The following is a 15,422-nucleotide window of genomic DNA, read 5'->3' on the forward strand; positions in this document are numbered from 1 at the left end:
TGATCCAGACTGATATTAATTTCTACATATATTTGGAATATCAAAAGCTATGTGTATCTCAAAGCTTAGTGTATCAAAGCTTAGTGTATCAAAGTTATGTATCTCAAAGCTATGTATATCAAAACTTAGTGTATCAAAGCTTAGTATAACAAAGCTTAGTCTATCAAAGCTATGTACCTCAAAGCTTAGTATATCAAAGCTTAGTGTATCAAAGCTTAGTGTATCAAAGCTTAGTGTATCAAAGCTTAGTGTATCAAAGCTTAGTGTATCAAAGCTATGTATCTCAAAACTTAGTATATCAAAACTTAGTGTATCAAAGCTTAGTATAACAAAGCTTAGTCTATCAAAGCTATGTACCTCAAAGCTTAGTGTATCAAAGCTTAGTGTATCAAAGTTATGTATCTCAAAGCTATGTATATCAAAACTTAGTGTATCAAAGCTTAGTATAACAAAGCTTAGTCTATCAAAGTTATGTATCTCAAAGCTTAGTGTATCAAAGCTTAGTGTATCAAAGCTTAGTATAACAAAGCTTAGTCTATCAAAGTTATGTATCTCAAAGCTATGTATATCAAAACTTAGTATATCAAAGCTTGGTGTATCAAAACTTAGTATATCAAAGCTATGTATCTCAAAACTTAGTATATCAAAGCTATTTATCTCAAAACTATATATATCAAAGCTATTAATTGATATCCTATGTATCTACTGGAATTAACAACCTTATATCTTTGTTTTAAGATCCCTAGACACCGCAATGTGGAGAGCACTGTTATCACTGGCCGTGGCCAGTTACGCTCTGGTTCAGGCAGCTCCCCAGAACAAGGACAACTTGGACAGTCTCATATCGAATGTGTTTGGACAACCTACACCCTCAACAGAGGCCACCATCACCGATCGAAACTCCAGTGGCAGTTTGGATACTTTGATAGACGGCGTGTTTGGCCCTGCACCAACGCCTCAGAGCAACCTAGGTACCCAGGGCTCGACGTCAACCACCATCTTGGGCACGCAGAACAAGCCCAAGCCTCTGCCCGATGACTGCGAATGCGTGCCCTACTATCAGTGCAACAACGGGACCATTTTGGATAACGGGGTTGGGCTGATTGATCTCAGGTCCGGTTTTGATGACTATCTCCCTGACATTCACAACGATGAGTGAGTTTTCCAAAGACGTGGCCTGTAACACAGGATCAGTGTTGGGCAAAATTGTACAGTTCACAGTTTTCTATATATTTATATTTACAGTTTTCTATAGACTCCTAAATTACCTCTGACGACTAAACTTATCATAGATTAGTCGAAGAGAATTTAATCTATGAAATGCCCAACTCTGCAGGGCTTGAAATTGCCTCTGGTGCACGGTCTGGAATTTTTGTTCACTGGGATTGTAATTTCAAGCATGCCTGCTTGAAGATTGGTTTCCAAATCACGGTAACACCTTCGATTATCTCGATTGGCGTGGATCCTCCGACCGTTCTTAAAGGACACATCAAAATTACGTTTGCATGAATAATCCATTATAATAGCATATCCATTACTCGTGGTTTCTTTTTATTCACCTTTTGCGTTGAGATTGTGAACGTCGCATGAGCCTGTCTTTGGATACTTTCTCTTCACGTACTCGTTTCTTTGAATAAATTGTACATATTCTGTTTCCTTCACTTGTGTGTTTATACGTGCAAGTGTATATCTACACTTTGATTCTGCATTGTTTCTCTCAAGTCTTATGCAAGAGGGGAGAACACGATTAAAAGTTCATTTGCATAGTCTTTTTAAAACAGATGTGAAGTGAACACTAGCTAATCGTGCCAACACTTTACAATATTTTTGCATGATACCAAAACTGTGCGAGCACTGTAAAAATTGCATCGAACGAATATGATTCCACGGCATTAAAATTAATCTGGATTATTAATTTTTACGATGCAGAGCCTTTGGTCCTTGCGAGAACTACCTGGACGTCTGCTGCAAACCCCCAGACAGGAAAAATGAAACCACTCCTTCACCGCCAGTAGTGAGAAAGGGTTGCGGACAACGAAACCCTCAGGGTGTTGGTTTCAGAATCACCGGCGCCAACAACAACGAGGCCCAATTCGGCGAGTTTCCTTGGATGGTGGCGATCCTTAAGGAAGAAACAATCGGCGCGAACAATCAGAAATTGAACGTCTATCAATGCGGAGGTTCCTTGATTCACAGACAGGCAGTGCTAACAGCTGCTCACTGCGTGCAAGGGTCCGTTACTATGTTTGTAGAAGAGATAAAATAATTAACCCTTTGCACTACGAGCAATTTTGCTATATGACATAAATTATACGATTTTCTTTAGAATTTTACATTTTTATTAACCAAACTATTGCTTAAGAATGTTGATCGTATAACTAGACTGCGGATCTTTATGCATTTATAGGAAACTTGAATGTGCAAGATTCTACAAAATGCAAACAATATGCAAGAATATAAAAAAGATTGAAAGTAAAGTTCATGTTGTAATATTTGCAGAATGAAATAAATTCCTATTTAGGTTCAATTTTAGGTGGCACGTTCGCGAAGATTTTATTTTGTACAAAGATCCGCAGTCTATTTATAACTAATTGAATTCGGATACTCGCTTATTAAAACTTAATGATTAGTTGAGGCCACGAGAACCAGAGTAGCCTATCTACATAATTATGGTAGTGATTTATAAAGAGAAATTGGAAGCTACGATTTTCATTTAATTATTTCCATGCTGTCATGTGTTAACGATTGAGGAAATTAAACATACGTCACTTTGGTTTTATGAAATATCCTATCAGTTATGCGCTTTAGACCATAAGTCAATTTTTAAGAAATTGTTACTTGCGCCACTCTGGTTCTCAAGTCCTCAATTGTGGACAGTGATACTGGTCTTAGGAGTGCAAAGGAATGATAATTAAAATAGAATCGAGTGGGAAAATGAATAACAGTCTGTTTAAGATTGCACGATTACCATTTTATTTCTATACGTACATGTAAAATTCATTTCTCAATCGAGTGGTTTTAAATTGAGTACAAATGAGAAACATGTTAATGTAATACTATGACTTTCCAAACAGGAAGAACCCATCAGAGTTGAGAATCCGTGCAGGCGAATGGGACACGCAAACCGTGCATGAGATATTCCCGCACCAGGATCGCAACGTGAAGCAAGTGATCGTTCACAACGAGTACTATCCTGGGGCTCTCTTCAACGACGTAGCCATCTTGATTTTATCGGAGCCGCTTACGTACGCGGAGAACGTCGATATCGTTTGTCTTCCTGAACGGAACGCTGTCCTCGACGGATCCCGATGCTTCGCCAGTGGCTGGGGCAAAGACATATTCGGTAAAGATAGTAATTTTTAACCCTTTGCATTGGAGAGGTGACACTCAATCGCCATTAGGTTTCGCGCAGCAAATCTATCAGCAGTAATGTTTCTTTAGGTTTCATTTCTGTGGAACTCGATGTGTCGATAAAATGATGGTGTGATAAAATAAAGGTGACCTGATTCTCGAATCTAGATAGCTTAGAATTCGTGGCAATAGAATGCTAAGAAAGCATCTCGAGTGCAAAGGATTAAAATGTGGAACTTCGTTTTTGGACCGTTCTAACAAAAAGCATGATTTAATTAACACATTGTTGACCGGCAATTTTTCACAGAGGCGACTTCGTGTATTATTTCGTAATTGAATGCGAAATTAAAACAATCTAAATTCTATTTATATTTCATCAACACAATGAAATGAAATATTTTACATTCATATCTTCTACATAACTGTACAATTTTTCCATATCGTCCTGAGTTTCATAAATTGAAATAGATAATGCAAGTGCAAACATGAGTTTACTCGTGACTGTTCAACAATGTGTTAACAGAGATATTCTTATTTATTCTTATAAAGATATTCTTATTCCGTGAATGCTAGGAGCTGGTCCTATTTTCGCACAAACACTTGCACACGTGCGGTTTCCTATTTTCCTACGCTTCCTTCCTATTTTCCTTCCTATTCTTTATGCTTTCTGAGGGATTCCTCTGCCATAGCTTCAGAAACAACAGAAACCTCATTAACACGGTTGACTCCGGTTACTCGAGGGTCGTTTACTGCTTGCTGGTCCTGACGACGCCCAATTATTCCAAACCCACTTGTATACTTCCCTGCAAGTGTCTGACGACCGTAATCATTGTTTCAGGTAAAGAGGGTCACTACCAGGTAATCTTGAAGAAAGTGGAACTCCCGATCGTGCCACGCAACACGTGTGAGGGCAGTTTGCGGAAGACGAGATTAGGAAAATACTTCAAACTCCACGAGAGCTTCATATGCGCCGGCGGAGAGGCTGGAAAGGACACTTGCAAGGTAAAACTAAATCTTCTTTTAGTATTTGAATGCCTATAATAATTTGTTTTAAACGCTAGCCATAATTCAAGAACCGAAATGTTAATATTGGACGCCAAACTTTACATCTATTTTATTATATAAATTAATCTCTAATTTCCTCAATCATTAACACATGACAGCATGGAAATAATTAAATGAAAATCGTAGCTTCCAATTTCTCTTTATAAATCACTACCATAATTATGTAGATAGGCTACTCTGGTTCTCATGGCCTCAACTAATCATTAAGTTTTAATAAGCGAGTGTCCGATTTCAATTAGTTATATGCGGATTATAGACTGCGGATCTTTATGCAAAATAAAATAAATAGGAATTTATTTCATTCTGTAAATATTGTACCATGAACTTTACTTTCAATCTTTTTTATATTCTCGCATATTGTTTGCATTTTGTGGTTTCTTGCACATTCAAGTTTTCTATAAATGCATAAAGATGCGCAAACTAGTAATAACTATTCGCATAGAAACCAATTCAAAGTAAAACTTCATGTATTCATTTTATTAATAAATTTTAGGGGAAGAAATAATTAACCAACATTTTTTAACTACATATTTTTAGAATAGAATTCGCGTAAATTAAAGTTTTAAATTAACTTTTAATGTTAGCCACTCATTTCTTTTCTTATTAATTTTATTTTAAATTAGTTGCTGTACGAAATGCATAAAAATCCGCAGTCCAGTTATTTCTTCTATTCTTCCATGAATCCTTCCACTTCCAAGAAAATTTGTCCAGGCGTAAAATAAATACGCGTGTTTCTTTTTACAGGGTGACGGAGGAAGTCCGCTCGTGTGTCCGAGCAGAAACGATCCCAGCAAGTACGTGCAAGCAGGTATCGTCGCATGGGGAATCGGTTGCGGCGAAGACGGCACTCCAGGTGTCTATTCCAACATTCCATTTTTACGCGATTGGATCGACGAGCAGATGGCTTTCAACAATTTGGACAACACCGTTTACAACCCTTGAACCTGACAATAGACTGACTCGTTTCATAAGTCTCTTTCATAAATAAAAATCGCCACCCTCTGTCACCGACTATCCTGCCTAACAACATTTTTTTTTAGTATTGTAACGAACAGATGAAAATAAACATAGACGAGAGTGTTGAACTCACAATAAAATATTACTACGTCGGAAAAAGAAAGAAAGAATAATTTTAGGATTACCTTGGCTGGTTCGTTTAGCAGACAGGCCTTTTCCGAACGCTAAAAACTCGGACAAAAGGCTGGTTAAAAGGTACGAGCCAACAGCTGAGACGAACTCTTGAGTTAAACGGTAATGGTCATAAAACTAAATTCGGTCGTAGCGGAAGAACAGTAACGTTCGCGCATGTGTTTAGCAAACGAAGTGCTTTTATGGCTGTGCCGTTCGAGTAACGTTCTCCAGACACCGTGCAGAAACGGTACCCCTTATTGTGTTTTAAACCATTTATTTGAAAGGGTCGCGCGATTGCCTCTTGGGAGCTTATTGCAAAGAAACGTCAATCGAGTTTATTCACACGTGCCAGAGACACGCCTGTGTTTTATTCTTTTACAGCGATACAACTTCCACTTTCTGTTAGCTAGTTTACTTTCCTTGAATATTATTTTCTTAAGTATTGTATCTTGACATCTACATTCAGCTAATTAAATATTAGAATACGAATGCGTAGACAGTCGAAACTCTTAAATTGATAATTATTGTCTTGTGATATTTCAACGGAATAATAAATAATTCATGTTGGATCGTTCATGTATTCATTATTAGTACGTACTTCTCCTATTGTTCAACAAATTATGAAGTATTTTGTGTTGCAATATACGTATATATATATGTATTCATCAAAATCACGTTTATAAGGTGGATTTCATTCATGAAATTTGTGTTCATTCTCACCTATAATCAGAATCATCTACGGCGAAACGCTCAAGTCTGTAGTGAAATCTTTACTAATCGAAAACGTTAGATGGCAGCATACGTAGGTAAACCTTAGCGTTCTTACCATGCAGGTCCCCATGCATGACCACTGGAGCGTGATGGTGAGCAACAGAGAATAAGACTGAAAGTGGAGAGTGACTTTAACCACTGCAGAGTGACAGAGATCACCAGTGATCACTCCGTATCACAACCTAATACTTCCTAACACCTCCTGACACCTCATAACACTTCCTAATAACTCTAATAAGAACTCCTAACATCTCCTACACCTTCTAAAATTTCCTAACAGTCTTCTTACACCTCATAACACTTTCTAATATTCTCTAAAACTTCCTAACACTTCCTAACACTTCCGAACACCTTCGAACACGTCCCAACACCTTCTAAAACAACCTAATACCTTTTAATACTTCCCAATATTTCCTCCTATCACTTTCTAACATTTCCTTACACCTCCTCACACCTTCTAATACTTCCTCATACCTCCTATTACCTCCTATCACCTTCTAACACTTCCTCACAACTTCTACTATTTCCTCATATCTCTTAACACCTTCAAACACTTCCTCTGATCTTCTAACAGTTCCTTACACTTCCTCTCACCTTCTAACAGTTCCTTACATTTCCTCTCACCTTCTAACAGTTCCTTACACTTCTTCACACTTCCTAACACCTTCTAATACTTTCTCACACCTCCTATTACCTCCTATCACCTTCTAATAATTCCTCACGCCTCTTATTACACCTCCTAACACCTCCTAAAACCTACTAATACATCCTAACACCATTTAACATCTTCTAACACTTTTTAACACCACATAAGTTTGCTCCGTTCAAAACTTCCACAAAGTTGCAGCGCTCAAAATTCAACGATGTTGCAAACCCCCGCAGAATTCAACAAAGTTGTAAGTTCAACAATGTTGCAAATCAATCCCCGCAGAATTCAACAAAGTTGCAAGCTCAACAATGTTGCGAATCAATCCCCGCAGAATTCAACAAAGTTGCAAGCTCAACAATGTTGCGAATCAATCCCCGCAGAATTCAACAAAGTTGCAAGCTCAACAATGTTGCAAATCGATCCCCGCAGAATTCAACAAAGTTGCAAGCTCAACAATGTTGCAAATCGATCCCCGCAGAATTCAACAAAGTTGCAAGTTCAACAATGTTGCAAATCAATCCCGCAGAATTCAACAAAGTTGCAAGTTCAACAATGTTGCAAATCAATCCCCGCAGAATTCAACAAAGTTGCAAGTTCAACAATGTTGCAAATCGATCCCCGCAGAATCCCAACAAAGTTGCAAGTTCAACAAGGTGGCAAATCGCTCCTTTTCAGAATTCAACAAAGTTGCAAGTCCAACAATGTTGCAAATCGATCCCCGCAGAATCCCAACAAAGTTGCAAGTTCAACAAGGTTGCAAATCGCTCACCGAAGGAATTCAACAAAGTTGCAACGCTCAGAAGTACAACAAAGTGGCAACTCAGAAGTTCGGAGAAAAGGTGAATTTTCTGCGAACTTCTGAGCTGCCATATTATTGTACTTTTGACCCCTGCAACTTTGTTGCAATTTTGAGCATTGCAAATTTATGAAGTTTTGAGCGGAGCCACTTGCAACATTGTGGAACTTTGCTCCGCTTAAAACTTCAACAAATTTGCAACTCGAAAGTTTTGTGCGGAGCGATTTGACACTTTGCTGTACCTTCAGGTGCTGGTAGGAGATGTTAGGAGTTGCTAGGAGGTGTTGAAAGGTGGTAGGAGATAATGGGGGATGTGAGGAAGTGTTTGAAGGTGTTAGGTTTACCGTTGCACGGTAAGAACTGTAAGATTTACTTACGTGTGCTGCCTTTTGTAGCGTTCTGGATTAGGTAACGTTTCCACTACAGACTTGAGCATTTTGCCGTAGATAGCGCTGACTCGAAGTTTAAGAATTTCCTGGGCCTTGTTACCGGCATGTCAACAACATGTGCTTTTTAACTTTAAATCGTGTGTGACTATGATCTTGCAAAATGTTACAAGATTATTTGCTAAAGTATCATCGTGATGAATTGGAAGAAATTTTAGATGCTGTGGATGTTAACATTTTTTATTCCATCCATGTAAAGTGAGTAAATTTATAAATAAAATATTCAAATAATAGTTTTATAAGAACACTGTATAAGGATTCATTCTCAATGTTTATTCCATTGAACAATAAATCGAGTATGTCTTCACTCGTTTAGTGTAAGGTACAATTAAATTTTGTAATCGATGTTGTAGTTTGTGTTGAATAAATAAAAGTTGTCTACCTTTTATTTGTTGTTTTACATTTTGAGTTGGATTACTATAAAATAGATGAAATTGAAAGCAAAAATGAGCAATATTCTTATCTCAGAGGTCGTTTGTTTTACAGCTTTGTATCATTGTTTGAAGCTGATGCTGATGTGGCACAAAAAATTCTACAATTTCCTAGGCATTATTTGCCAATGTGCGATATAGCTGCAATGAAAATACAGGAACAAATAGCAAAACCTGAGCAAATTGTGAAAAAAAAAGTAATAGCAAAGTATATGCTCTATACAATATTAGATAATGGTCTTGGTTCAAATATTTTCGATATTTCCATATGTTTACTTTTAATATCTCACGTAGGTTCGTATCAGAGTTACTGCTGTACCAGTTACTGTAGATCAGGGGGAAATAGGGCAACTGGTTTCAACAAGTGGCATTGCAGTGAGAATATCTCAACCAACAGTGTTGAAGCTAGTTCAAAGATACAGTTGTAAGAAGTGCAAACATGTCACTTTAGTTAAGGTTTGTTGGGCATATTATGAATATTACAAAATTTTATCTTAACTGAAAGATTATCTTATATCAAGTATTATCTTTTTTTAGTATGAGTGGGAAACACAAAATTTTACAGATATCTCAGAATGTGAGTCATGTGAGGCAACAAAATTAATACCACTCACAACTTTTGATTTAGAGGATTCTTCGGACTGTCAGGAAATAAGAATTCAAGTATAATATTAATTTAATTTGACAATTAACATATAATTTGATACCCTCTTTTTATCATTCAAATACGTTTAATCAGGAAAAGGGCAGAATCGATACTAATAGAAATTTTGCAGAGGAAATGCAGATTATCTTGTTGGATGATTTAGTTGATAAATGTAGACCAGGAGATAATATTGAAATCAGGTACAGTTATTGAAAGAAAAGAAATCTTATTTAACTGTTTATTGCTCCTAAAATCGATTTTCTAATTTAGTAATAAAAATAAAATTTCTTAATCAACGCGTGTACATTTGTAGTGGTGTAGTTGTACGGGTATGGGGACAGTTAGAAGTAGGAGAGCGTTTGGAGGCAACGACAATAATGATTGCAAACAGCGTGTCGGTACGACGTAAGATATCTGAAACAGCTTCCACTCAAGAGATGAGAGATGTATTCAAACATTATTGGGAAAAATATATCGACAATCCTCTGCTTGGTAGAGATAACATTCTAGCATCAATTTGCCCCCAGGTAGCACTTTACAATACAATTCTTAATAGAGGGAACATAAGTGTGAAAATACGTAATTTCAACTACACTATTTACAGCTTTACGGGATGTATACTGCAAAATTAGCATTAGCCGTCGTTCTAGCTGGTGGTGTACCTAAGTGTAATGAAAGTGGTAATTATCTGTTATAAGTTTCGATTATATTCATAATGCGATACAAAATATACTCAATGTCAGAAAACAAAATAAAGGAACACGTGTACGAGGTGAGCCCCATCTTCTGTTAATCGGCGATCCCGGAACTGGCAAATCGCAATTGCTTCGTGCAGCGTCCCGTCTGGCTAACAGATCGGTTTTTACGACCGGCATCGGATCAACAGCAGCTGGACTTACAGCGACTGCTGTTAGAGTTAGTTAGCGTTATATACTATCTTTCCTCTGTAATAATTAATATTTAAATCATTCTTATTACATGTACATGTATATAGGACTCTGACGGTTGGCATTTAGAAGCTGGAGCCTTGGTGTTAGCTGACGGCGGAGTCTGTTGCGTAGATGAATTTACGACAATGAGTTCACACGACAGAACTTCCGTGCACGAGGCAATGGAACAGCAAACTATATCAATTGCGAAAGCTGGGTTAGTAAGTACGCTAAATTCTAGATGCTCGGTCATTGCAGCCATCAATCCAAGCGGCGGCCAATTCGACGACGACGAAGAATGGGAAACGAATTTAGGGGATCCCCTTTTGTCGCGGTTCGATTTAATACTCCTTTTAAAGGACAATAGAAACCCAAAATGGGACAGACTGACGTCAGATCACATTTTGAGAGCCGCTTACGAGACCAGAGAAAACATGGCGCCAATGTAATTAATATTTTCCACGCAGTTTGTTTATTAACTTGTTAATAAAATATATTCTAAGAATTCTAGAATAAATATATTCTATAAAATATAGAAGTAAAAGTATCAGTTTCAGCCAATCTTTATTTTAACAGTGGTTCGAAGAATCACATAGAGCTCTTAAAATCGGAGGGTTTGTGGAAGGAAGATAGTTTGCGAGAGTATTTAGCTTATATACATTCTTTGCAACCAGTATTGACGAAAGAAGCGGAAGCAGTTCTTAGAGCGACTTATCTTTACCACAGATCTCATCCAGATAGAAGGGAAGAAAGAACAACAGTACGGCTTTTAGATAGTCTTATTAGGTACTAAAAAGAAACACGCTTAAAGAAATGTTATGATTACTTCGATAACATTTAAAAATCATGTTCTTTAGGTTAGCTGAAGGTCACGCTAAACTGATGTATAAATCAAAAATTGAACTCATGGATGCCATATACGTAGTTAAATTAATCGGAACAGGAAAGACTTTCGAGATCGATCTCGGCTCTTCGTTTCCAACAGATCCTATGGCAACATACAGATCTGAAGGTACTTGTTGTTTCGTGTTATTGTCATATTTATTATCACGATTAAAAATAATTTTATCGTGGTCAGAAATTAATTAATGTTATTTCCTTAATTCCAGGTAAAAAGTTACTGGAGATTATTGGCCTACAGCATCTAGAACATTTGTTGTAAATATTTCGATAAATGGAAAATTTGTAATTGGTTATTCTGATGAAATATATTTTTCTTATGAGTAAACTAAATATTTTATTTGTCACTTGTTTTGTTACTGCTTACATAAGTACAAATATACCAGCGTATTTATAAAATGTAAACAACTTTCTGTTTATACAAAACGAATTACTCTATTCTTCACTGTTATATAATAAAGGTGTTTGATAATCATTGGAATCAAGTTGAACATTATCTTGTATGTAAAAATATATTTAGAGGACATAATATGTTTGATTTAAGTCTCAACAAATAACAAGGTCTTCGATCTTTTTTTTTTTTCATATCCCGAACATTTACTTGACATAAATTTTCCAGTTCATCGAGACGATTAGAATAAAGTAACAGCAACGATATAAGCCAATTTTTCGTAGTCTACAAATAATTTATCAATAATTAATAAATAATTAAACACGGGTAAAAGTTATACTTTAAAATATCCTTTACATGTATATGTATATACCTTAAACTTTACAAAGTGATACAATACTTTAAGGATCTAAATAACAAGTACTTAATAAAGAAAGGCCATATATTACACAATGCAAGGAATGTATAGGACGTTTGAGTAGATAATGGACATTCATAATATCTGTCTAATCCATAATTAAATTAACGCTTATCGATCAACAGTTGAAATTAACTCTATACTCATGGACATAACCATTCAAGTTATTTTGATTTTCAGCAAACCGACTTGCTTTTCATTGATGAACCGCATTATGCCGACATCATAAAATAGTGCCACTAAAATATAAAAGCTAGCAAATATATTTATGTATTTATATAGAAGCAATAATACAAGAATTAGTGATATGATTATTAATAGCTCACTCTTCCTAGATGATAAATCATTTCATGACATTCGTTAGTTAATGCAAACGAAAGACGACATAAAAATTCATATATTAGGTGACACACATCGTGTGATAACATACAAAATTATTATTGCAACAGGAAAAATACGTGTTAATTTTGTTAAGCCATCATTCAAAGTATCTGTTCATATTCACAAAACTATCAACAAATTACACGATTTTTTTCAAGAAAACATGCACATACAATATTTAATAAATAAAAAAAGACTGTAAATAGATAAATAGCCTTTCAATGTAAGAATAGATTTTCCGTGGAACATATAGTTTCATGTAACGCACTATAGCTTCCTTTTATACATCAGAACTTGGATCTATCGGTTTACTGAGTGTTAAAAGGTCAGGATACCTGAAGAATAAATCCTGTAGTGTGGCGTAAACGCTTAATAACGTGGTTGATTAGCAGCGTTAGCCATCTGGGAGCGGACAGCATTAGCAGCAACGTTACTTGCAGCAGTCTGCACGTGTTCATTGCGTAAGAAAGTTGTAGCGAATTCTTGTTGTGCTTTCGATATACTCGCATCGGACGAACGATAAATACGATGAATCTACGGGAAATATACTCTATTCTTTATAAGAGTTCAACGTTGTACAGTAAAAACATTAGAGTCAATAGTACCTTAGTCAACAGTAGGAGATCAGCGCTGGCGGCAAGAACGAAACATAAGGATATGAAGAGTAGTATAAGGCCAACAAAGGTTCCTTTAGTTGTTCCGTTGAACGACGAGATAGCCGTTATTATACCACTACAAATATCAAAAGTTCAAAGTCAGCATACAAGTTGAAAATACGAGCTCGTTTCTAAGGATAAAAATATTACCAAGTTCCAGAACCGGGAATGCCAATGGCTTGAATTGTTGTTACAATTAATTGAAAGAAAAAGACAAAAAAGAACACCATAAAATTGAACGAGCTGTCGTTTCTGAAAGATAAAAATAGTTTTAATTAAATTATAAACGCCAGGATATTAGTATATTGTCAAATACATACTTGAACGCCCTGTAAGCGGGTCTAAACCAGCACAAGAAAGAGAATGGTGTAAACAGTATGAGGAATAATATTCCAAGACCGAATGTTGAAAATTGTCCATAACATAAAACTAGTATAAATCCACCAAGAACATTCAAGACCAAAACACAGCCATGGACTGCAATTTAAAAGTAAAATAAATTTTACTCTATATCAAGGAATAATTATTGAATTAACGTTAATATTAATATTGTAGACTTACACATCCACAAACGATATAGTTGTCTGACTACCTTTTGAAAGTCCGAATGTACCTCAACATCTATATCTTGATAAAAGCAAGGCTGGAAGCAGCATTTATCAGGCAAAGGTGGCCAGTTGTTCCGCTTTGCTTTAATATCAAAACCTGATTAATACATGCTAGCGCAAAAGTGTAAAAGTTCTTACTGAATCTTGCTGAAATTAAATATTTAATTTCTGCTAACTGACTTACGATAATAAGGAGTATTTCTCATATCTTCTTCTGTTCTTGCTTTCCATTCTGGCTCTGACCTTTGCTAAAATATGACAATTTTTTAAAAAGGCATAGATATTTTCTGTAAAACACCTTTGAGTACAAAACTTTGCGTGTATTTACGTCTGATGTAGGGGACATTGTGCTTCCAAGTGATGCATTTACAGTTTGTTGAGGAGTACGTGCATACGTAGGTGGTGGAGCTTCCTGATTTGAAGGTTGAAGCATCGCTGGGTTCTGTGTGGCTCCAATTCCTCCATAAATTGGAGGATTTGCTGCACCTCTAACTTGTGCAGTTCCCTGTGTAAATTGCTCTGCAAAAGGATTATAATCTTCCAAACTTCTGTCAACTGGTGGGGAAGCTAGAGCTCTCCTAATCGCAGGATCCTAATTGAATGAAAATATTAATCAATAAATACTTTGTTTACAATTCATTAACTAAGTGAATAATGAACTGTTACTTTTTGGAAGTAAATAAAAATTAAAGGAAAAGTTGCTATAGGACCATTTCATGTTTAAGACAGATCCCTAAGAGTTTGAAGACTCAATTGTGTATCCAATATAGAATTATTACTGCTACCTTTAAAAATATTAATTGCTAAAGGTTCCTCTTACACAACAATTAATGGCTAAAAACAAATTTGGGTATGCTTAGATTGAATCTATATATTAGGAAGTGCTATATATAGAATCAATAAGTCATTCAATGCATTTCCTTATTAGTTACACGTTTCTGTCATTAGGGATTAATGTTAAATCAAGAGTCTCAAATTCACACGATGCAAGACGAAATAGAAAATACATTCGATTTCAATGGTTTCTGCAATATTTTCTCTGGCACATACGAAGATACGTATACGAGTGAACAAAAATATAATGTACAAATAATATTTATTGATACGTTCTGAGATAGAACGTCGTTCGACTTCAAAATAGTAAAATCCAATTACGTATTTAATTTTCATTTGACAGTTCTGCACGCAATATTGAACAAGGCAGTGTGTGCCTCGTTATAGCCTTCGTTAAATTACTCACCGAAAACGCATCGTCGATAGTTGGCTCCCCGAAGGGATTCTCGTCGAAGCCAGACGAGACAGACATCTTAATCGCCGTTCACCGAACCACTTTCCAACGGGCTGTTGCAAATTAATAAGACTCTAATACACTCAAAATAATCTTATCTAAGCCTGTCTATGCTTGATGATCCATTGCGCTGCGGTTACATACGGTATTACCGGCGCAGTAGTCGAACAGATCATTAGACGTACAGGAACTGACAGGAACTACAGCCACGTCCATCATCGACAGTATTAGGTTCGTTTCATAGAGTGCAATTTGATATTAAACGACGTTCCCAATCATTGGGTGCACCTAGGAACGCTAACCGCTCAAGGAGCGGCTTAGTGAGCGGATTTTGGGATTAGTGGCGCCATCGGTGGGAAAAGGGCCAAGTTTGTAGAGAAAATAGTTCGTATGGTATGTAGAAGATGGCGCTATTAAGCGAAAGGTCGATATTGATGGCAGCATTGAATAATTATTTATAAAAATGATACATTTGACATGTTAGCTAATATATTAGAGTGATATAAAGCAAAGAATCACGTTATTTGTGCATTTGAGAGAAATAATGAATAATTGATTAAAAGAT

The 15,422-nt window shown here is 36.2% G+C and overlaps 3 protein-coding genes across 10 annotated transcripts; 2 read left to right on the top strand and 1 right to left on the bottom strand.

Annotated features, from left to right (window-relative positions):
- The first annotated feature begins 715 nt into the window (after nucleotides 1–715).
- Nucleotides 716–6,121, top strand: LOC128892815 (phenoloxidase-activating factor 2-like). Of its 2 annotated transcripts, none has more exons than XM_054153370.1 (5): nucleotides 716–1,155; nucleotides 1,930–2,232; nucleotides 3,075–3,343; nucleotides 4,190–4,353; nucleotides 5,161–6,121. In XM_054153370.1, exons 1-5 carry the CDS (start codon nucleotides 755–757, stop codon nucleotides 5,356–5,358), a joined length of 1,335 nt encoding a protein of 444 aa, XP_054009345.1. In that variant the 5' UTR covers nucleotides 716–754; the 3' UTR covers nucleotides 5,359–6,121. The 2 variants fall into 2 exon arrangements, with proteins under 2 accessions (XP_054009345.1, XP_054009346.1); XM_054153371.1 differs by having other exon boundaries at nucleotides 717–1,113.
- Nucleotides 6,122–8,098: 1,977 nt separating this feature from the next.
- On the top strand, nucleotides 8,099–11,456 carry LOC128892816 (DNA helicase MCM9-like). Of its 2 annotated transcripts, XM_054153374.1 has the most exons (12): nucleotides 8,099–8,407; nucleotides 8,696–8,837; nucleotides 8,935–9,096; nucleotides 9,178–9,303; nucleotides 9,380–9,486; nucleotides 9,600–9,813; nucleotides 9,891–9,966; nucleotides 10,044–10,201; nucleotides 10,281–10,660; nucleotides 10,792–11,001; nucleotides 11,073–11,227; nucleotides 11,325–11,456. In XM_054153374.1, exons 1-12 carry the CDS (start codon nucleotides 8,313–8,315, stop codon nucleotides 11,375–11,377), a joined length of 1,878 nt encoding a protein of 625 aa, XP_054009349.1. In that variant the 5' UTR covers nucleotides 8,099–8,312; the 3' UTR covers nucleotides 11,378–11,456. The 2 variants fall into 2 exon arrangements, with proteins under 2 accessions (XP_054009349.1, XP_054009348.1); XM_054153373.1 differs by lacking the exon at nucleotides 11,325–11,456 and having other exon boundaries at nucleotides 11,073–11,304.
- Nucleotides 9,971–15,034, bottom strand: LOC128892817 (secretory carrier-associated membrane protein 5A-like). 6 transcript variants are annotated; one of them, XM_054153378.1, is made up of 9 exons: nucleotides 14,810–15,034; nucleotides 13,898–14,161; nucleotides 13,754–13,817; nucleotides 13,523–13,651; nucleotides 13,282–13,438; nucleotides 13,112–13,213; nucleotides 12,911–13,037; nucleotides 12,641–12,839; nucleotides 9,971–10,193 (listed from the first exon to the last, which is right to left on the bottom strand). In XM_054153378.1, the coding sequence occupies exons 1-8, from the start codon at nucleotides 14,873–14,875 to the stop codon at nucleotides 12,675–12,677; spliced, it is 1,074 nt and encodes a 357-aa protein (XP_054009353.1). In that variant the 5' UTR covers nucleotides 14,876–15,034; the 3' UTR covers nucleotides 9,971–10,193; nucleotides 12,641–12,674. The 6 variants fall into 6 exon arrangements, with proteins under 6 accessions (XP_054009353.1, XP_054009351.1, XP_054009355.1 ...); XM_054153376.1 differs by having other exon boundaries at nucleotides 10,091–10,230; nucleotides 14,810–15,033; XM_054153380.1 differs by lacking the exon at nucleotides 9,971–10,193 and adding an exon at nucleotides 11,234–11,359.
- Nucleotides 15,035–15,422: the final 388 nt, after the last annotated feature.

The sequence above is a fragment of the Hylaeus anthracinus genome, unplaced genomic scaffold (genome assembly GCF_026225885.1).
Source record: "Hylaeus anthracinus isolate JK02 unplaced genomic scaffold, UHH_iyHylAnth1.0_haploid 18687, whole genome shotgun sequence".
NCBI lineage: Eukaryota > Metazoa > Arthropoda > Insecta > Hymenoptera > Colletidae > Hylaeus > Hylaeus anthracinus.